The sequence below is a fragment of the Botryllus schlosseri genome, chromosome 10 (assembly GCF_051294905.1).
Source record: "Botryllus schlosseri isolate E-star chromosome 10, Bs_hap1, whole genome shotgun sequence".
NCBI lineage: Eukaryota > Metazoa > Chordata > Ascidiacea > Stolidobranchia > Styelidae > Botryllus > Botryllus schlosseri.
In genome coordinates, this window is record NC_137245.1 from 26,815,419 (window position 1) to 26,838,443 (window position 23,025).

General features: G+C 39.2%; 3 protein-coding genes across 3 annotated transcripts; all 3 read right to left on the bottom strand.

The window, feature by feature from the left end:
* Nucleotides 1-980: 980 nt before the first annotated feature.
* Nucleotides 981-9,964, bottom strand: LOC145448873 (uncharacterized). The gene is made up of 7 exons (XM_080327321.1): nucleotides 9,782-9,964; nucleotides 6,879-6,980; nucleotides 5,372-5,416; nucleotides 4,587-4,733; nucleotides 4,007-4,104; nucleotides 2,762-2,955; nucleotides 981-1,249 (listed from the first exon to the last, which is right to left on the bottom strand). Exons 1-7 carry the CDS (start codon nucleotides 9,900-9,902, stop codon nucleotides 988-990), a joined length of 969 nt encoding a protein of 322 aa, XP_080183447.1. The 5' UTR covers nucleotides 9,903-9,964; the 3' UTR covers nucleotides 981-987.
* A 1,152-nt stretch (nucleotides 9,965-11,116) lies between these two features.
* Nucleotides 11,117-16,962, bottom strand: LOC145449199 (uncharacterized). Its single transcript, XM_080327677.1, has 5 exons — nucleotides 16,767-16,962; nucleotides 16,317-16,397; nucleotides 14,437-14,544; nucleotides 14,309-14,344; nucleotides 11,117-12,076 (listed from the first exon to the last, which is right to left on the bottom strand). Exons 1-5 carry the CDS (start codon nucleotides 16,777-16,779, stop codon nucleotides 11,904-11,906), a joined length of 411 nt encoding a protein of 136 aa, XP_080183803.1. The 5' UTR covers nucleotides 16,780-16,962; the 3' UTR covers nucleotides 11,117-11,903.
* A 1,184-nt stretch (nucleotides 16,963-18,146) lies between these two features.
* On the bottom strand, nucleotides 18,147-20,990 carry LOC145449198 (uncharacterized). The gene is made up of 5 exons (XM_080327676.1): nucleotides 20,774-20,990; nucleotides 20,330-20,410; nucleotides 19,374-19,481; nucleotides 19,265-19,300; nucleotides 18,147-18,335 (listed from the first exon to the last, which is right to left on the bottom strand). The coding sequence occupies exons 1-5, from the start codon at nucleotides 20,784-20,786 to the stop codon at nucleotides 18,163-18,165; spliced, it is 411 nt and encodes a 136-aa protein (XP_080183802.1). The 5' UTR covers nucleotides 20,787-20,990; the 3' UTR covers nucleotides 18,147-18,162.
* Between the last annotated feature and the right edge of the window lie 2,035 nt (nucleotides 20,991-23,025).

Below are 23,025 nucleotides of genomic sequence, written 5' to 3' on the forward strand. Positions count from 1 at the left end.
GTCGTTTCGACGTCTTCCTATCTTTCATTGTATCGAAGTCTTCTGGTGTATTGAAATGATTATACATTTTTAGCAATAAATTGAATTGAAAGCATATAATTGAGTTGATTTCCTTCAAAAACTTTCAAGTAGAAAGTAGTTTTTAGTCAAAAACATATTTACTGTCAAGCGAGAAAGTACCAGACCAATTCACAAATCAATTTGACTTTTATATTTTTGACTCGAGTCATTTTAAAGTCACGACCCAGTGAAGTCCAAGTCGGTATCTTCAGTTTTGTTTCGAGTTCAGGCCATGCTCAACTATTTTTGAGAAGTTACGTAATGAAATGCCATCCGAGTCTCGATAGATATGACTCGGTCGAGTAAACACACAAATTGACTCCAATCGAGTCACCTAAAAATCAAGACTCTAGCCATCACAACCCTGCTTTCAACAGGGTTCTCACCAAGTCACAAGTCAATCTCACTTTTAAAGTTTTGACTCGAGTCAAGTCGAGTCAAGTCATTTTCAATTCACCATCGAGTCAAGTCCAAGTAATTGTGTTGACTGCTCAGTTTCCAGTTAAATTCTTGCTAAACCCGCTTTTATAACTCTGTTTGGTGATATCGAATGGTTCGCATTTATAATATACTAATTTTCCTCACTTTTAACAGTTTCTGGTCGCATTTTCAAGTACCTGTACCAATAGACGAAATCCCGACAGGGCGGTTACTTTACTACTGTTCTTTGAAATTACAATGAAATGTCGGTCTTGGCCGTCTGATTATCGAGTCATGTGCAATGCGTATTTTGAGAAAATGACTCGAGTCAAGTGGAGTCATTGGAAAATCGTGACTCAAGTCGAGTCATTACGACCCTGGCCTTCAACCACACAAAATCAAAAGTGCTAAACAAAGTAGTTTTCCGTAAAAACTGCCAAGTAGAAAGTGGAATTTGGTGAAAAAAAACATTTTTACTGTTGAGTGAGCAAATACGAACATATTTTTCTAGCACTTTTTATTCGCGAGCGGCGCGTCCTTTTCACAGACATAAAGCCTCTCATAACTGCAGAGCGCGTCGCTCATGCTATACTTTCCGTCTTTGAGTCGCACGACCATGGCGCAGTCCTCATCCCCCTCGCCGCTGTCTGGCTGCCCGGGGTACCACTGAACTTTCTCGCCGTACATGGTTTTGGTCCCGTCCGACCACACCCACAGTCCTTCCGTCTGTAGGTCGTCGTAACCCACCCAATGGTAGTCCAGCGTTACCCTGTAAAGTACAAACTGTGCCAGCAATTATCAGGGTTGGAATGACTCGATTCAATTTTAAGAATCCGACCAGGTCAAATGACTCGAGACATTCTACATGGGTTGATTTAACTCTCGTGTATCAGGACCGAGGCTTGAAGGATAAGCGCAGAGACTGTCTTTCGGCTGTTTGCACAAACATGTTAAAGGGGCACTGCACTGCATAAACATGTTAAAGGGGCACTGCACTATAAAATTTAACGACATATTTCCATCATAACATCGGCTGACAACTATATAAAGTTCGATCTCTGTGTGACTGCTGGAGCGTGAAGTTCTGGTGGAAATTTCAATAAATTGCAGCTCCATTACGGTGGCGTTCTGAAGAAAACGGCTGCGACCAAAATGCTTTTTACGTTTTGCCCTTCAATTTGAGACCGCATCATTTTTAGAGTGCAGTGCCCCTGAGTGAGAAAAATGATTATTTTGAATGTGTGGTCTTCGATGTCACCCAAGTATCTCAAAAAAGTGAATTAAACCTGACTTGAACTTGATAATGAACCGCAAACACTATGACTCGGACTCGACCCTTTTCTCCAAGACTCTCGGACTTGACTCGATGGTGAATTGAAAATGAGAAAGAGAAAGAGAGATTCTTTATTTTCATCAAAGCAAAATACATAAAAAATAGACGGCAATGATGGTGGTACAGAAAATATGCAATTTTTTAGGTGAAAATCTTTCGTTTTTTAGGGAAAAAAAAATCGCCCTAGTTATCACCTTTTACTTTTCATTCAGTGTGCAAGCCTCCTGTTTACATCGCCTAGGCCCAGTTGGGTGTCTGATTTCAAAGACTACTCCAAGTCGTTTCGACACCTTCCTATCTGTTCATTGTATCGTAGTCTTGTGGTGCGGTGTGTTGAAATGATGGAATTGTTAACAATAAATTGAATTTTCCAATTCTGATTGACAATGCCCGTTATCTCATTAAATTCAGACGCGATCAGCAACAAACTTTTCAAATTTCACTTCTACTTCAGACTTTTTATTCTATATTTCCGCTCGAACCACTTTTGACATGTCTTGAAAATCACTACTTGCAATTGAACGTCTTTACTTCAACATGTGCAGCAAATCAGAATACTTTGGCCTACAGTTAATATGACTCGAGTCGCGATTTTTTTTGGGACAATACCGAAAACGACTCGACATGAGTCAATCTGTGTAGTGACTCAACTTGACTCGAACCAAGTCATATAACTCGATACTAAGACGTCAAACACAGACATCTCATTGTAGTTTGGAAGAATAGTAAATTTACCATACTATTGGTATTTCGTCCATTAGTACGGGTACTTGAAAATGCGACCACAAATCGTCAAAAATGAGAAAAATTAGTGTATTATGAATGCGCAACACTTGATATTATCAAGTAGAGTTGTAAAAAGTGGGTTTAACAAGATTTGAACTAAAAACTGAACACTGAACAGTCAACACAATGGCTTGGACTCATCATAACAGGTCATCAACCTACCCTTTTGCGCCAACATACAGCAAGACTTTGGAGGCAAGCCTAGCTCCTAATTTCGCACACTCGGTTTTCGCATCCGCATACGACAGTGTCTGATCTCCAGATGTTTTATAGTAAATCCCGTTGAAGGCCTTACGCCAGCCTTCCGGGTGCAGCAATGCTCCCAGGCTGTCGTCTGGGGCTGCCCACAGATCCAGCTAAAATGTTGCACATCAAAAGTGTAATCAGCGGCGTTCATATAGTCATTGTTAACACTCGAGTGGCAATAGCAGTAATTGAAGAACTTCTTGGAGATACCGTACACAACTTCAATATACGACTGAATAACATATTCGTATGAACCCGAATATTTTCGGCTGACACTCGTCAGGGGTAATAATCAGCAACTAGTAAAGATTGGAAAGAACATTAGCCTACATCAACAATCGTATCGAAAAAGATGACGGCATGAAATTTCGAATAATAGCGGCAAAGGGATGGTTTAAGCTTAATGTACCATTTTAGATGGTACATAAACTCTGTCTGTTGTCGTATTTTGATGAAAGTCGACTCCTGCTGACCCATGACAAGGGTTAGCCCAAAATATTCACTTTTATTTACAGGTGGTACATAACTTCAATAAACATATGAAAAGTATGTATTTACCCCTGACTAGTTTCAGCAGAAAATATTCAGTTTTATTATATTATGAATTATACTATTCAAGAGCTTCTTGGGGTACATAATTCAATACACATTTGAAATGTATATATACCCCTGACGAGTGTTAGCCAAAAATATTCGGGTTCATTTCAATATGGATATACTGTTTTTAATTGTATAGAACAGTAAATCCATGAATTTCGATCACAAGTAGAAGTCGTGATTTTCAAAACATGTCAAAACTACTTCACCTAAAACTAAGAGTGAGGGACCTGAAAAGTAGTCAAGTAAGCAATTTCAAGATGTATGTGCTTTCAGCAGTTCATCGGAAGCGATGATTTTTTAAGAGTAACACCAGGAATTTCTGCTCAATTACAAGTAGAAAATTAAAATTTTAGATAATAATTCAGTTGCTGTACTGTAGAAATGGAATTAGTCTAAATAATAATTCACCCGGTTGTCATGACAATTTCACGTGCTAGAAATGTATCCCAAAAGTACTTTCTATACTTGATAGAATCAAAAGTGAGCAAATATTCAGTCGTTTACCATACTGTATCATTATTACGTACCGATTTATTAAACCATGCATATAAAAATTCTTACCAGATTTTTCATTCTGCATCTATCTCCATCAATCTTCCTGGACGATTTTGAAAGGGATAGCTGAATGTTCGTCTTCAATTCCTTGAAATCAGTTGTCACTAAAGAATTACGTGAAATAGGGTGGATATTGAATGTGTTAGGTAGTCTTATAGTTAGGGGTTAGGGCGATTATGTTTTGCAGCAAAAAATGAAAATTTAGACATTAAAAACTTAACTTTGATAAAATTTCGCCATCAAGTATTTCAATGATGCATTGTTGCGCGTAATGTTATAATTCTAGTGCTTTTCTACATTTCTGGTTGGAACTGTTGCTTAATAGCGACAATGTTGTCTTCATCGCACTTTTTAGACCGAAACCCAAATGTCTGTACACTGAGCTTGGCTCGATTCGCACTGTACAGTTCTCCTGAAGCATTTTCAGGAAAACCAGAAATTGGATTGGAAATACAGTTAGAACATAGAAACATCTCACAAATTAGACATCTAGACTAATCTGGATGTCCAAGTCTTCTTCCTACTATGCCTTTCTCATTTGCACAGAACTAAAAATCATCAGTTATGAAAATCAATGGCTCTCAACTTTTAGTAATCGCGCTCAGCAATTCGTCGTCTGCTTCCGTCATCTGTTCGATAGCCTTAGTTATCTTTTCATCTTCGCTGGCGAATGACCTTTCCCTGCCAAACACTTCCTCAATGATAGAAGGAGGTTCTGTACCGATAGGATCGTCTGAAGAAATAAGAATGAATCAGTATATGAATTGAACAAGGGGTTGTGACGACTCGACTCGCAATTTTTACAGTAACTCGACTTGACTCGAGCCATCTTTTTAAATGCGTAAAATGACTCGAGTCAATTTTTGTATTGACTCGACTTGTACTAGGGTTATAGTGCATGACTCGAATCAAGTCATATGACTCGAGACTAGGACGGCCATTCGGCCAAGACAGACTACTATTGTAACTTCGAAGAATAGTATTGTCAACACATGATTGGTATTTCGTCTCTCAATCCCGATTCTTGGAAAATAGGGCCAGAAACTGTTAGGACTGAGGAAAATTACCATATTATGAATACGAGCCATTCTATGTCACTCGGGCAGAGTTGAACTCAAAACTGAACAGTGACCATAACGACTTGGACTCGAGTCAAAACACTATGAATCACACTCGACCTTCAACTAGCTGACTTGGACTTGACTCGGTGGTGAATTGAAAACGACTCGACTTGACTCGAGTCAAAACTATAAAAGTGAGATTGACTTGCGACTCGGAACTTTGTGACTTGGTTACAACCGTGAACCACCATACATAGTTATCTGATCCAGTAAGCCTGGACATCTCCAATAAATTATCTCGGTAACATACCATCTTGCTGCGTCTTGTTTCCAATATCCCGCAGCTGAGTAACTTCTGCAACAAAGAAGTCATAGATAATGCGTTAGAAAATCACTCACCCATCCGAGTTAGCACTGGAAGGTAAACTATTGGTGTCGACTCAATAACCTAGGGGTTCCTTCATATCTCCATCAAAACACCTGGAAGGTGTAGACGAAAATACAGTCGAACCTGTTAAATTTAGACACCGGATAACCCGGACCACCGCGTTATTCGGCCAAAATGTTCAGGAGCAGAGTAAAAACCCCAGTTAATGTGGACAATTCTCCGCTTAATTTGGACACACGCTCACAATTCCGATCGTTATGGCACAATAAACAGTAGTTGGTTCGATTTAACACAAGATGAGTGATTATAGTGAAACAATGACGATGCAGTAACAAGAACAATCGACAATGAGCTCATACAAGGCCATGCCAGCTTCATAGTCGCTTTTAATTGGGTACGATTGCATGCATCTTGTAGATCAGATTGTTAGAGAAAAGTGTAACAGAAACAGTGACATCGCTCACTAAAATAGGAAACGAAGAAAAAAGTAAAGACGCTTCCTTGATAGTTCGTATCACAAAAATATTCAGGTTCATTTCAATATGAATATACTGTTGAGTTTAGTTTATGTTGCACAGAAATACAGTACACAATATTTGTTGAATGGTTTGGTACCGGTATAGAAATTATTGAACAATGCAACTAACCTAAAGGTGTAACTGATGTGTTTTATGCGATCTGTGCCAATTAGCATACTGCAGTAGCACACATCTGCAATTCATTTATTATACAACGCATGACCCTGAACTCAAGACCCCAACTCAAGACCCGCATTTTCCGTGCCACTGTCGAGCAGGTTCTTCTTTACGGAATAGAAGCACTCACACTGACAGAAAAGCTGGCTAAGACACTCAACGCCAACTACGATGCACTCCTCCGCTACGCACTCGGCATCCACCACCCGGAGCACATATCCACCAATGCTCTGCGCAGACTCACAAAAACAGTCCCATGCCGTTTGCTGGCTGCTGAACGACGCTTACGCTTAATCGGTCATCTAGTGCGGCATCAAGACGATCAACCAGCAGCCGCCATCATCAACCACATTCCGACAGAGCCATGGCGCAGAGGTGGCTGGAATAGAACCACATGGCGCTCAACAATAGAGACCGAGCTAGCGCAACGCGGGTTATCGCTCGAAGACGCCCACGACCGCCCACGCTGGAGACGCTTGATAAGGGCCCAAAACTGATATCTTGATGTTCCTTTGTTTCCTGTTTTCTTTCGCCCTTTTATTTAATTGAAAGCCGATATATATATATGACCCTGAAGCAAACAATTGATTTTCCGTTTAATTCAACCAAAATTGAGTGGAACCAAACTCACTGAATTATGTGCAGTCGACTGTAACGTCATACTATTTTGATATGAAACTGGATTTGCGATGTTTTACAAACCGTTTAGGAAATAGCAGAAATTATTATCAGACCTGCACGGAGTTTAAAGATGAAGAAGAATGTGACACAAAAACAGGAGACTGTGAGTATTGTAAATCCAACTGTGAGTCCTCTCCATAACGATGAAATTGCTCCTGAAAATTAAAAAAAAGGAAAATGTTAGCAATAAATATTTATACATTTGCAACAGATGTTAATATGTTTCGACTGATGAGGTGTTAGGCCGGGTTGTAATGACTCGAGTCATTTTCTTAAAAATGGAAAATGACTCAACTTGAGTCAATTTGAGCATTGACTCGACTTGTACCTGAGTCATTGTGCATGACTCGAGCAAGTCATATACCTTGAGAAATTCTCAATGACTTGACTTAAGTTTCGCGTATCAGGATCGATACTCGGAAAATAGACATGTCAAGAGTGAGAAAAATGTGCATATTATGAATGAACCTTGATATCTCCTAAGAGTTTCAGAGAAGTTATTTGAACCTGACTTGAACTCGATAACCAATAATGAACATAATGACTTGGACTCGGGTCTCAACACTATGACTCTTCCTCGACCCGTCGCTAGCTGACTTGACTTGAGTAAAAAATATCAAAGTAAAATTGACTTACAGTGATTGGGAACCTTGCGACTTCGTTACAAGTCTGGTGTTAGGGTTATATTCTTGATATTTTGTGCATCATGTATGATATGCCACTGGATGTGTGATGCGAAAATTTTACTCACGGTGAACTTACTGCACCACAACTATAATATCTAAGATCACATATATTGTGATAACAGGTCTTGGTAAGCCTATATCAGATGTTCGTTACATACAAATGTCCAGCGGTTAATGCGATTGAAGAAAATTAGTCGATCTATGTATCTAACAGAGGTAACTGCCGTTGCATAGCCTTCGTTGAAGCTGCCAGGTTAAGAAATAATGCGGGACTGCTGCATCTGATACTGCAAAGATAAAGGCTACCTATAGAAGCCATCATTTTAAATAGAATGTAAATCAAACATGACATGGGCAGGTCAGACCTGGACAAACTACAGGGTTTTCAAAATACACAATTCTAGAACTAGAGCTAGAACTAACGACCTACAAATATCTGCAACTATTAACTGATAGTTCAAATTATTGGATTACAAATCAGCTAAGAAACGTAAGAGATGAAATCGTCATTTGAAAAGGACGCAGTCTCCAGTTTGAAATGGAAGAGATTCCGACCCCCAAAACCAACCCACTTTTCTACGCTAGTAGTAATGACTCAGATCTACCAATTGCTGCAAGAGCATCACACGCGTATCATGATTCCCGCCAAACTCTGATACATGCTTTCTAGCTGTACGACAACCAAATTATTTTAAAATGCACAATTAAAACTAAAACTATACTCACTTTTCAAAATCAGCAACTAGAGCTAGAACTGCGGCAGGTCTTTCACAAATGATTTGAAGAGGACCACTAACCAACGACCATACATAATATGTAGCCAATGTTGTTATCAAAAGGGTGAAGGAAACCGTTTAAAATATTGGTATCCTATATACAGGGTTGCCATCGACATGGACCCAAAAATAAGGACAGTCTAAAAATTAGATTAGCATGAAAAAGCGTTTTTTTACATACTATGTATTTATGCGAGCCGTGGCATATCACATTCCATGCTCATCACAAGCAACTCCTTGTTTTTTGAAAGTGCTTCGGATCTCACGACAGCCCAGGTCTAGGTTTACCTTTACTCAGGGCCGAAACAGCACTTCGACACCCCCCCCCCCAAAAAAAAAACCCTTTGGTCTCCCACCTAGGGTGATAAACCAAACTTATTCCCCTCGTTAGAGGAGTCAACCAAGATGGCAAAAGGCCGTAGGCCCATACCAAGTTTAGACAAAATCATTTCTGAGCGTATGGAGCAAAAACTTCAGTAACAATGCTTGTAGTCTCGGTCCTGTCCTAAGAAATCTTATTTGCAATGTTGGATTCGGGGAATATTGCTTTGAACAATTGCGATGTGCAATCGTTGGTGAAGGATGATTGCTTGGTGTTTGACAGTATGGAATGCCCAGGTATACCTCTGCAGCAGCTGCCTGGTAGTCTCGTGGTCGTTGGTGCTGATCGACTTGTAGAAAATTTATTCATCGACTGGCTCAAATTAATCATCATGACACACTTCTTGTGTTTTCGGTTATCAATGTGAGTTGAAAGAGCGGTCTTTGCTATGGCCTCCAGGTTAATGTCACAATTGCAGATATTGCTATGTGCGAAACACTCGCCCTTCAAGCTTCGTTAGATACCTTTGAATTCTCGCTCATAATCGTCACGAAAAACGTTTTTACTCCTGTTCATTAAAACTAATCTGATTTAGCCTTATTTGTAGCTAAAACCATATGCGCAAGTGCAATATAATTCGGAGAAATATATCAATGATTTATAGCTTTACTATACTTTTTAACCAATGTGTCGATTGCACTGCGCCTACGCAATAAATGCTGCCTTCCCCACAGCTTGATCATATTCTGCTGTAGACCAAACAGCGGGAACCTGGTACTGCTGTTTACTGCTAAAATGACGTCGGCTGCGCTAGCTTGGTACAGACGAAACTGATATACCACCCACCACTCTATAGCTACCACCCACCGCTCTATAGCTATCTCACCACTTAGAAGTTAAATCTTGTAGTGTGTACGTCACGAGAGTTCCTTTCATTTATGATGTCATAAAATCTCGACGAAAAAGCATAATTTTAGAATATTATGCAACACAGATACCAGCGGAAAACGATCGAAGCTTTGTAGCGGTTGAAAATAAGACAAAATAAGGACGCAAGTCGAAAATAAGGACATTTCTTAGAAATAAGGACAGTTGAGTTTTCTAAGACGTGGCCCTTCAAAATAAGGACAAATCTTAGAAATAAGGACGGTATGGCAACCCTGCCTATATACCTGTAGTGGAGTTGGCAGTTATTTCCGCATAAACATCGTCGGGGCTTCCTGGGGTTCGATCATAAACGCAGTCGTACGCGTTCTCTTCGCCATAGCAGTCCTCATCTTTATCATGCGACATTCTCGGTGTGGTGACTCCTTTTCGCTAACCCACAAATATATGTATGCGGCGTAAGATAGCGACACGAGACTGAACTGAAGCGAGCATTGAGTTATTTATTTATACGAGCAGTGGACCGTGTGATCAAGAAGTTCTAGTCCGATAGTGACGTCATTGAAGGAAGACAGTTTTTTAATATCATAAAATCGTCGCAGTGGAATCAAAGTGACTTACGTCCAGTTTTCAAATTTTCTAGATCCGTTTTTAAAACTTGAAAAAAATCAAGTTTTTGAAAAATGTTCAATTTTGTTAGGCCATATCTTGGCCATGGTTATGTCAATTTTATTAATTCAAAGTTAATATGGCTGAAAGAAGATGAAAACTGAACGTAAAGTCAATTTTCTCAAAATGCGTAAAATGGACATAAGTCACTTTGACGGTGTCTACAAAAAGTCTAGAAGTGAGTGGGTCGCGCTGCGAGTCGCCATACGAAACAAAATTGAAGAATATGGCCCTGGTGTAAATGACCATTGTAGTTGACAAACACCATGAATACTACAAACAAACAAAGAAACAAACATGGAAATGGCTGGTCTTAACGCTCATTAAAAATGTGTTTCTCAATTTTGGTGCTATATATGTTGCTATCATACCCAAAGGTGTCGTCGGAAGCGTTACGCGTTAATATTACATTCGTCATCGGGCCACTATTTAACTTTATGGAAATAAGATTCCCGCAATCGTTTATGTCAAATCGAAGGCGCGGATTTCCAAGACACGACTGCCTACTGATACCGAATTTTCACACATAGTATGATATTATTTCCACGAAAAAGTAATCCAGTTGCTGTTTATCACTCGCGTATGGATAATATTTTCACAAGACGGATGACGGTTACATGATAATCGAGCTAAATTTCAACTGAAACTTGAAGGGGTCCGCGAAGGCAAAGAGGCTGAGAACCACTGGTGTAGTGTGTACGTACACGTGTGTCAACGTTGAAAGGGTGGGCCATTGCAAAAAAGGTTGAAAAGCACTGCCTTATGGCTCACTGTTGAAATAGGCTACAACACAGTGCTTTGCTAAAGCTGCTCAATTCCGCTTACGAAAAAACTAGTAGCACACTAGTACTGATAGTTATTTTGAACAAAATAACAGCATATACTGAACTCAAAATTTAACTGTCATTTCCTTTTCGACTGATTCCTCACCAATGTACTGATCAATCTCCGAATATCCTTCTTACGCTCGTTTATTTTAATTCTTTAAGGTTCTAAAAATCGTAATCGGCCACACGGCAAAACATTGAAGATATTACAGTGGGTATGTTCAAATTTCGTCTCATAAAAATCATATAAAGGAACATGATAGATATGTGTTGGAGGAGAAAAAATTGGCGAGGCGACAAAAATACTGAATCCTTCCATCACAGACGTAGAAAATTCGAACTTTTCTTTTATATTTGTATTTTTGATATGAAATCTGGGATATTACTACTTTAAAATTCAAACACGGCTTTACTTCAAATTCTGGTTTTGGCAATTCATCCATATCCATTAAACAATCATATTTGAGCAATATGTATTGAAATGAAACCATATATTTTCGTCTGACACTCAGGGGTAATGGTCATCAACTAGCAGAGAATTTGAAGTACTTTTCGGAGGTACAGAACATCAATATACACTTTCAAAATATAATCAATAATCATATTGAAATAAACCCGAACATTTTCGGCCCACTCGCGTCAGGGGTAATCTTCAGCAACTATAGTTGTGAAATTGAAGAACTTCAGCAATCGTATCATCATATATGACGCACTGGCATGGAAATTCAAATCATCCCGGCGAACAGATGGCTTACCATAAGCCCAATGCACTAATAATTATAATCAACACGCAAGAACAAGTATAATCACACTCATGGGCGCAGCAAGGAATATTTTGAAAATTACCATACTGGTTGCCGATTAACCATAGTCTGGAAAATTGATGGAACAAACTGTTGAATGCAGTATCTATTTAGTCCTTTTGAGCAGTGATCGTGCTGGAGCAGCTGTCTTGATTACTGATGAGGGAACCATTGCTCAACGTACCTATGCCGGCACCGCTGAAATCTTCTTTGCGGCTTTTGTCATTCACTTTCAAGTCGCCTCCTACATTCAAGTTACCGTCAACGTTTACGATAACTGTATCTGAAAAAAGAGATTGAATTGTCCTGTCAACGCTACATTAGAGTTAAGCTTAGGGCCGTAGCCATTGGTCACTGTACAGTGTACAGTAGGGCTGTTCAAAAATAACTTTTTCCCCCGGATTCCAGCCATTCACTTATTAAATTGTCAGGTTACCCTAAAAAACGCTGCACACCAAATTTGGTTCAATTCTAACAAGCGGAGTTATGTGAGTTTTTCGTTGATAATTATCGGATTATCCCCCGATCACCGATAATCCGAGGATTATCATCGAAAAACTCACATAACTCCGCTTCTACTGGTCGGAATTGACTCAAATTTGTTTTGCATCGTCTTTGAAGACAGCTCAACAATTTCATGGGGTTGGCAGAAAAATTTGATTTTTTTTTCAATTTTACCGAATAAATTAAAAATTTGAGTTGGATCTGCGGAGTCCTATACTTGTTAGAATTGAACCAAATTTGGTGTGCAGCGTTTTTTAGGGTAACCTGACAATTTAATACGTGAATGGCTGGAATCCGGGGGAAATAGTTATTTTTGAACAGCCCTGGGCATTTGTCACCAGAGGTGGTTGGTAACAAAGTTGTTCTACTTTTTCAGAGCGCTCAAATAGGTTTTGCCAGGATTGTAATGGCTCGAGTCGCGATTTTTTTTGTGAGTAGATTTGACCCGACTCAATTTTTCAAATGCGTAAAATGACTCAACTCGAGTCAATTTTTGTATCGAATCGACTTGTAACAAGTCACTTGACTCTAGACTAGGACTGCCAAGATAGAAATTTCATTTCATTTCATGCATGGAGGGAAGTGCACCAGCGTATCTTCGCGAGCTCGTGACAATGTATAATCCTGTAAGAGCGCTACGTTCTCAGTCACAAATGCTCTTGTCAGTTCCAAGAGTCAGAACATCGACCTACGGCGTGAGAACCTTTTCTTCCTCGGCCGCCATTCTGTGGAACAATCTTCCAATTTCTATCAGACTATGTGACTCGCTATATGTTTTCAAACGCAAAATCAATACCGTTTTATTCACACGAGCGTTCGAACTAGAGTAGTGTTCATTCCGCCCTACAACTATGCACTTCGTCTTTTATACATATCGTTTACTTTTATATTTTATTGCCTTTTACGTACAGCGCCCTAGTGTAGTAATGACATATTGTTATATATTCGGCGCTCTATAAATTATTATATTATTATTGTAACTTCGAAGAATAGTAAAGTTACTACATGATATGTATTTCGTCTATCAGTCCTGATTCTTGGAAAATAGGGTCAGAAACTGTTATTGAGGAAAATTACTACATCATGAATGCGAGCCCTTCTATACCCCTCGAGCAGAGTTGAAAAAGTGGGTTGAACCGGATTGAACTGAAAACTGAACATAATTACTTGTACTCGGACTTGGTGAATTGAAAATGACTCGAACTGATTCGAGTCAAAACTATAAAAGTGAGATTGACTTGCAGCTCGGAACCTTGTGACTTGGTTACAACCCTAGGTTTGCCTAAAGAACTACTTGCTTGAGTTGTTGTTTATAGAATACACGGACTTCTACTGAAGTTTTTTAGGCAAAGCTACTTTCTCAAATCCTTGGAATTTGTACAGAAGAAAGTAGCTTGGGGATATGCTCGTATCGCTGTTATAAGTGACATTGTCGTGAAAACTGGGCAAAATAGCCCCGGTATCATGGTAACTGAGTATATCGTCGCGGCGGAACTACTTGAGTACTTTTCAGATTTTCTACTTCCACTTGAAGTAGTTCTGACCATGCTTGAAACCGAGTCACAAGTCAATATGACTTCTAAAGTTTTGACTCGAATCGAGTCATTTTCAATTCCCCTCCGAGTCAAGTCCGAGTCATCTCGAGTCTGAGTCATAATATTAAGACTCGAGCCCAAGTCCAAATCATAGTGTTTACTGTTCAGTATCATCTGTATCGAGTTCAAGTCAGGTTCAACTCAATTCTGTGACACTCTTGGGGCGATATCAACGGCTTCGGATTCATGATATAGGCGTCCTCGAATTTTCTCACTCTTAACATGTTCATTCTAACAGATAAAGGACAGATTTTAGGCCTATTTTTAATTATCGGACCTGATATACGAGACTTGAATAACTCACTCGAGAGTCATTACAACCCTGGTGCTTTGATCACCCCACTTAGTTGATCCACTACCATATGCCATTTCTTGCGTACAAATACAGTACTAAAACATTTGGAAAGCTATCTTACCTCCCTTGTCTTTATCATCTGTCGAATCTTTGGTATCTGGAATAAGAACCAGAAACTGGGTCATTACCTGATTAGTGATTAGCATTGGATTAGCTTGGCGTTTTGGATGTGTTTGAATATTTTCTTACCGGTGTCTCCAACGTGTACTTCCATGATTGAAGTTTTGCTCATATCTATTTCGGCATTGCCCTTCACATCTTCGGCAATTGTAACTTCGTTGTTCGGTGCTGACGCGCCTGAGAGAAGTTGAAATATTCACATTTTGATTTCTCATAAAAAATTGTCTTTTGAATTTTAACAACATATGATGGACAGTGGACACACACACACGTGCATACATTTTGGCAATGTCACCGATGTCCGTTGACCTAACGTAAGCCAATCCCGAACGTAACCTAATCCAGCCCCTGAAGTCCAGCCCAGAGAGTGAATGGAACTGAAATCGCTGACATGGTCAAAAGTTATTCTCGGATGAAATGGGATATTGTGTATCGATCTGTATTGATGTGGGCTTTATTTCGGGAAATTGTGCACTATGGGTCACACAATCAGCAATGGTCAAAGGAGAGTAGACTTGACTCAAGTCAAAACTAGAAAGGTGAGATTGACTCGTGACTCGGGGCCTTGTGACGTGGTTACAACCATCAACCACGGTTGAATTCTAACTGGGGAGTGGTTTAAATCTATACAGTATAGCAGTGGTCGGGAACCTTTTTTGTCCGAAGAGCCATATTGACCCTATTTTTTCCATCTCAACTCCCAAAGAGCCATACAACCCAATCAACTGTTACGTCACAATTGAAAATTAGTGACGTCATGGTAGCACTAATTCGAACTCACTACATGGGATTCTTCGTGTGCGCCATATTTTCATCAACGCAATGGAACCACCCCGAAATAGCCTTCAAAGTCTGAAAATCGGCATTGTTCTAAACCAGAGGTCTCAAACTCAAATGTGCTCGAGGGCCAGTTTTCCCGTTTTGACGACGCCGCGGGCCGCAGCACTTATAAGGGTATTCTATGTCTTTCCAAGTAGGCCATATTTGGCGGGAATGAATTGTCCTATTGAGAGTGAGCCGATCCAGCAGACCGACAGTAAAAACACATCGTCAAAACGTGATTTACTCTTGTATCAAATTAGGCCTGGCACGAAGAAAATCATCATATTTATAACTATTTGCATAGAATTGTTGTTGTACTTGATATATATTAATTATAAGATATAGACACCATATGGGCGGACAAATGTATGATGTCATCATAAAAGCTATCGGGTTATAATTTTGCATCTACTATGAATATTTTGAATTTAACAGATTGATAATAGAGACTGATCTGATATCAAAACATTTTTAAGTTGAGCATTGTAATTCCAATCGACTTCTCATTTCTCAAAGTATTCCGCGGTAACATAACGTTACGCTATACATGTATACATTTTATCGCCGGTATACCACACAGAGCTATACTTACCAATCAAACCGTGGATAGCTAAGGCGTTGTTTGTATTTCGAGCTTGTAACTGTGAATGTCACATCCAAAGCAGTTCATTTCGCGCCGTAGACCAGGAAGACAATGTGTATTTGAAAAATCGTTTTGATATGGGCGTCGCCATGTCTGCTATGCTCTTTGATTAATCAACGTATCGCACAATTCAAGATTTCGTGTCGGGTACACAGACTTCGCGAGTGATATTGGCCGCTGGCGTGACAGTAACTTAAATTTGATGATTTTAAAAAGAGGGGGTCGGAGCCCCTGAACCTGAAGACGGCATTGTCTTCACCTCTCAAAGACATGTTTATACTGTCACGAGAATAATTATTCTGGCCGTGATGAAAATTTACCAACAAGTCGCTGCAATATTGATCATTTCAGTATAAAAATAAATATTTGGCAAAGAGCCATATCTTATACTCAAAAGAGCTATATATGGCTCGCGAGCCATAGGTTCCCGACCACTGCAGTATAGCCTGCACACTTCCAAAACAAAAACAAATTGATGACTCACTGGAACCAACTGTGGCTTCAAATTTTGCCTCATCGTTAAGAGTCATTTTAACATTTCCGCCGACTCCTTTGAATAGTGTAACTGAAAACAAAAATAATTTTGACAGAATTAAAGCATTTTGTCATATATCGGCTCATTGTTCAAATCAATATCATGCATTGGAATTCTAGATGATGCTATAGGCTAGCCTAGAAAGATATCATCAATATAATCATTCATGATTTTGATGGATGCTTTTTACTAAAAATATTTGCACACTGTTCATCATTCGCACTTTATGCACCGTCAAACATTAAACTAATAAATAATTATTCAATTCATGCACCTTAGGCAATATAATTCGATAATGATTTTATTCGAAATTTATTCAATTTATAGACCACATTAATTGTGATACAATGAAAGGAAAGACTCGAAACGGCGTGCTGAAGTAATATTCATGTAACTCACATTTATTGGCCATTGTTCCTGCGATCTCTATCCAATCCAGTCAACCGGTCAAAGTGTATAAGTATATAGTATACCTTACAGACCCAGTCAGATGCTCGAGAAATCAAAGAAGCAAATGTGTTCCTTTCTTAATCCGCGGCCAGTCACACAATTCTGATTTCATTCACTAAAATGAAGATTGAAGAAGTCGAAAGAAACACTTCCTCATTTTCGTCACCCGTCCAGTCTCCAGTTCACTACCGTACGGATGATGTTTGTTTTCGAGTGGTCTTCTGTTTAAAATGACACCATGTGTGAAAATAAATTACCAAATCACGCCGGCTGGTGGCGGTATATTTATTCTCACCATAGTGTCCTATAGGACGCTATGTTCTCACACATGAGAAACACCCGTTGAAGAACGCATACATTACAAGAACTAGAGTGAGCAGAGTGTATTGAGAATAATTTTATCCGTTCGAAAGACCGTATCCTAATGCACAACGGCACTAGACTCTATCATCCAAGAAAGGCTTGCTGTTTCAAAAACAGGCATATTATCGACATCTGCAATAATCATTTATCGATTAATAATTTCATCAGATCAAGATTCCGATACAATGACATGATGGTGTCGAGGCGATTGGGCATATAAGTCTTAAACTCACCGACACATTTTTCTATTATAGTAGCTCAACCTTCACAATACCCTGCTGAAACCCGAATAAAACTACAGAGTGATCTGTTAATTCTGATCTCATGTTCTGTAATTTATTTTCCTACAGCAATATTTAACGATATGTTAACATATAGAGGACTCAAATTAAACTGTCCTTTCCTTGTCGACTTATTCTTGAGCAATACACCGAACAATGTTCATAGTTAGAATCATGATTGGCCAGTATGGCCACACGAACACACTGCAAAAATTGTCATAATAACTTCGGTTCTAAAACTATTGTAGCCAATAATTCTCATTAAAACAACACGCAAGCAATATGAAGTAACCTGTATGTGTACCGATACTATTCGTCAATTAGCAACCATTTTGTTATGTGAATAAAAAGTTCATTGCATCACATACTAAAAACGATGTGTCCATTATTTGACTCCGCTCCTATATTCATAATTTGATGTGAAATTTGAGATATTGCTTAACTACAATCCAATCTTTACGTCAAATTCTGGTTTTGATAACTCATAATGATATGTTTGATAAAATCGAAATCGAGGCACTCGAAACATCAGAAACTTATTAGGTTAGATTGGATAGATAAAAATATGATCAACGCATCTTGCACAACACCTGACAAGAAACATACTTATAGGTGTAGCAAAGATTATTGAATATTACCATATTGGCAGCTCATTAACGGAAGCATGAAAATTGACGGAACAAACTGTTGTAGCAGTATGTTTATTTCTTCTGAGCACTGATTGAGGTGGAGCAGTTCTGTGCAGTGCTGTTAATAGTGCCTTTGTTCACTGTATCTATTGCAGCACCTCTGAAATCTTCTTCGCGGCTTTTGTCATTCATATTCAAGTCGCCTCCGACGTTCACGTTACCGGTAACATTCATGGTAACATTATCTGACAAAAGACATTGATTTGTTCTATCAACACTAAATTAGAGTTAGGGCCATAGCCGCCAGTGGCTGCTCAATTTCAGCAAAGTTGTAATGATTTATTCGAATGCACTTGAATTGCTGTGCAGTAGAAAGTCATTGGCATTTGTCACCAGAGTCGGTCAGTATTAGGGTTACCATATGTCCTCTTGAGGTCTTGTCCTCTTTTTTCAAGAAATCGAAAATGTCAACCCACGTATTATAGGAAGGAAATGGTATTTCAAGTCGAAAAAATTACCTTTTTTTCTAGTCAACGCAATACTATTACTCGAAAAAATTTTCAAATCACCCCGTTTTCTTCTCCGGTAGCTTTTAAAACTTTTGAAAAGTGTCCTTTTTATCTGATCTCAACATCTGGTAACCCTAGTCAGTAACGAAGTATTTCTTCTATTTCAGATTACTCAAGTAGGTTTTGTCTTCTGGTACTAACTCGAGTAGTATATTTTCGGCTACTTCCACTTTTATTCAACAGTTTTAGGCCCAGCTACCTACTTTTCAAGCTGGAACCACTGTTACAAGTGAAATTGTCAAAACGGGGCAAAATAGCCCTATGTCATGGCAACTGAATAGACACATATTTATGTGCTGTTTATGAATTTGCCTTGCAATTTCAAAAGTGGCCTTCTCCAAATAACTGCCTAGAGTAGGTCTATGCTAAATGCTCCCTATCTACTAAATCTACTTTTTACAAACTACTTCCTTGAGTATTTTGCAGACCTTCATTTTCTACTTCAAGTAGTTTTGACATGTCTTTGAAATCGCTACTTGTAATTAAGTCGGAAGTCACAGCTTTACTTCTACGTCTACTTGGGTAGAAAGGTTGACTACTACGACCACCTCACTTAGTCGTGTATATGTACAAATACGGTACTAAAACAAATGGAGGTATCTTACCTCCCTTGTTTTTATCATATGTCGGCTTTTTGGTATCTGGAAAAAGAACCAGAAATGGAATCATTACCCGAAATCTTACTCATATTTTGGATGTTTGAATATTTCTCACCGGCGGCTCCAACGTCCAATTTCAATGTTGCAGTTTTACTCATTTCAAATTCGGCATTACCCTTCACATTTTTCGCAAGAGTAATATCGTTGCCCTGTGCTGAAGCGCCTGTAAAGAAGCTGAACAATTCACATCATCATTTGATTTCCCATGAAAATTTGTTTCCTTTGTTGAGTATAGCAGCAAATGTTGGATATACTTTGGCAACAAAACAAAACTAACAAAGGTATTTTATTACATCACCCAGAAAGTACAAATTGACAATGTCATTATTCACCCATGAAATGGCTTATCATCATCATCATTGGTTTATTAGCAATTTTATCAGTTCAATACACCACAAAAAATGCGATACAATGAAAAGACAGGAAGGTGTCGAAGGGACAAGGAGGAGTCTATGGAATCTGACACCCACCTTGGCCTAGGCGATGTAAAGAGGAGGCATGCACACTGAATGAAAGTAAAGAAGATAGTATAGAAAAAGAAAGCGACAATAAATAGGGCGGCATGTCATGGGAAGCGAGATCGATAGGTCAGTCGTGGTCCGGTAATCTTGAGGATGGACTGTATTTATTTAGTAGTAATTGCTTGTATTTCGACTTGAATGTAGACATGCTCGTCGACTGTCGGATGGCCGGCGGGATACTGTTCCACACATCAGGTCCGGCATATTTGATAGAGCGATGATCTTTTCGGTCGATCATATGATATTTGGACGACTTATTTTCCCATATATATAAATTTGGTCGTTATTTAGGGATATCGTGGACCATGGGCTAATCAATACTCGAACAGATATATTACTAGTTTAGTGAAAGTGGCAGTATTGATTTCCTTGGAGGCCGAAGCTACTCAGAGCGGAAAATCATGTTCAAAATGGTTGAATTCGATCTGGTGGTAGTTTCAACTTGAAAGTTACGGGTTTCAGCTTATAGTGAAACACATTGATAACTCACCGGAACCAACTGTGGCTTCAAATTTTGCCTCGTCGTTAAGAGTCATTTTAACATTTCCACCGACTCCATCAAAAAGCCTCACTGAAATCAAAAATAATTTTGATAGATTTAAACCATTTGTAGGCCTATAGTGGCCAATTGTTCCAATCAAGATCAAACATAGGAATTCTATATAATGATGCATTGATTTCACAATCTACAAAAGTACCATCAATCATCAATATCATCATTCATGATGGATGCTGTAAGAACAAAAGTTGTATACTATTCAGTATTCATCACCTGCATTTTATGCACCTTCAAAGTAAAAATCAATTATTAAATTCATATGAATTTTTGGCAAGGAAATTTGATAAGAATCATTTTATTCGAAATTTATTCAATTAAGAATACCACATCAATAGTGTTTCAATAAAAGCGGTTTGCTGAATTTTTGGAACCTACCTGTGTTGGCCATTGTTTTTGCGATTTCACAAATTATCCAGCCAGCTGCCCGAGAAATGTAAGAAGCGAATATGTTCCTTTCTTGATCCGAGGTCAGTCACACAAATATGACGATTCACTAAAATGAGGAAGTATAGAGAAACACTTCCTCATTTTCGCCGGGTTTCTTCGCAGATTAGTAACCTACGTACGCTGCAGTTTGTTTACGAATTACCCATAGAATACCCATGGAATTATCTGTTATTTTTGTGAATGACATCATGTGTCAGCGTAAATAAACAAATCGAACCGGTGGATGGCGGTATATTTGCGTTGGTCTGGTTAGCAAATGCTGCATTCATTTTTGAATACCCCTATCAGAGATGAGCGGGTCTTGATTTCTGAGAATCCGAATCCGCCCGACAGCTCGAGTCTATGAGGAACCATCCGTCCGAATCCGAACAATCTCATCCTAAAATCCACGCGAATCCGAATAATGCCATCCAGAATCCGAAAAATCTGAATCGCATAACTGTATTCCGAAGAACCCTAATTGTAGATCTGAGCAGAGAAGTCTTTATAAAGGCTAAGGTTAGGATTGGCTGATTTATATTTGCTTGGAACATTTACAAAACAACTTTACAGTGCCACCATTGCTATCAGAAAGTGCTTGCTGTCTGCTTATCGAGAGGACGATTTTCTCTCTTGACGTCTGGTCAGAACTATCCGGAAATATCCGAAACAGAAGTTACAACTATTCGAAACAAAACCTGCAATAGAATCCGAATTCGATCCGAATGTATCAAAATTGTGCAAAAACCGATCCTAACCCTATCCGATTCCGTCAGATGCTCATCACTCACCCCTATGCTACGCTGCATAGCCTTATTTACAGGCTTTGTGAAGGCTATGGTTAGTGCGGCAAGGAAGGAAAGGACATTAATTTTGTCCTTGATGTTTTGCGGTAATAAGTAATAACGAAAACACACGTGGAAATCGCGATTTTTTAGGATTTGGAAGTCGGTTCAACATGATACTACTTTTCCCATAGTGTCCTATTTGGTGTGAACGAGGACAGCAGACAACAGCAAATGTCACGGCTCAGTGAAATTGGTCTACGTCTCACTTTCGATTTGGTCAAAGGCAATTTGCCGAGCATTGAATTTGATAAAACGGGTAGATATCGAAAGCTACCTCGTTACTGATTGAGAAAAAACATATTTTATTCTGTTCGTGGTTCTGAAAGCCGGCCCCCCAGAAAAATCCGCCTCGAATGTTGCATTCTACTGGAGTTTGGTATTGTGATTGTCCGCTGGAATGCGACTGTATATGCTAAATAAGTAATCCACACGTGCGTCCACGTCGTCCAAATATCATATGATCGACCGAAAAGATCATCGCTCCATCAAATATGCCGGACCTGATGTGTGGAACAGTATCCCGCCGGCCATCCGACAGTCGACGAGCATGTCCACATTTAAGTCGAAATACAAGCAATTACTACTAAATAAATACAGTCCATCCTCAAGATTACCGGACCCAGACTGACCTATCGATCTCGCTTCCCATGACATGCCGCCCTATTTCTTGTCGCATTCTTTTTCCATACTATCTTCTTTACTTTCATTCAGTGTGCATGCCTCCTCTTTACATCGCCTAGGCCAAGGTGGGTGTCAGATTCCATAGACTACTCCTTGTCGCTTCGACATCTTCCTGTCTTTTCATTGTATCGCATTTTGTGGTGTATTGAACTGATAAAATTGCTAATAAACAAAATGATGATGATGATCCAAATGCGGCCGTGACTAGCAAAAAAGTTGAACACTCCTGGGTTAAAGAATCACGCGTTCAGCATTTGTTTTTCATTGAGTCGCATTGTCATAAGTCGGGAAAACGATCTATGAATGCCTGAGGAGAGAGGAAGGTTTCCCCGCGTATTAAAGGGCCTGTTGTGATGGCGTCTGGATGAACAAATCGCAAATTAACGAAGAAAATTAGTTATGGCTTCTGCTAGATCTGGCCTCTTCAATGCGATGGCGGTGTTGTAATTCGCTAATGAGATACTCTCCACAATGAAATCGGAGCGATCACAAGAGGAAATCATAAACACAACAGTTAAATTATTTCTCAACAAGAGGTGGTCAAAGTAGTGCGGAGCCCTGGCTCTTTTTCTCTCCTATCTCTTATGGTAGGTACAATGCTATATCACGTGACTTATCACTGGTATATCATAGGGTAGGGTTGCCATACGTCCGGAATTTCCCGGACATGTC

Bases quoted from the DNA above. Each gene is read 5' to 3' on its own strand.
- LOC145448873 (XM_080327321.1), bottom strand. From the start codon at position 9,902: ATGTCGCATGATAAAGATGAGGACTGCTATGGCGAAGAGAACGCGTAC. The intron at 5,417-6,878 runs GTCTGATAATAA...TCTTTGTTGCAG, and splicing joins CATCTTTAAACTCCGTGCAG to AAGTTACTCAGCTGCGGGAT. The intron at 4,734-5,371 runs GTATGTTACCGA...TTATTTCTTCAG, and splicing joins AAACAAGACGCAGCAAGATG to ACGATCCTATCGGTACAGAA.
- LOC145449199 (XM_080327677.1), bottom strand. The intron at 14,545-16,316 runs GTGAGTCATCAA...AACTTCTCTCAG, and splicing joins TGAAGCCACAGTTGGTTCCA to GCGCGTCAGCACCGAACAAC. The intron at 14,345-14,436 runs GTAAGAAAATAT...TTCTTATTCCAG, and splicing joins AGTACACGTTGGAGACACCG to ATACCAAAGATTCGACAGAT.
- LOC145449198 (XM_080327676.1), bottom strand. The intron at 19,301-19,373 runs GTGAGAAATATT...TTCTTTTTCCAG, and splicing joins ATTGGACGTTGGAGCCGCCG to ATACCAAAAAGCCGACATAT. The intron at 18,336-19,264 runs GTAAGATACCTC...GTCTTTTGTCAG, and splicing joins ATATGATAAAAACAAGGGAG to ATAATGTTACCATGAATGTT.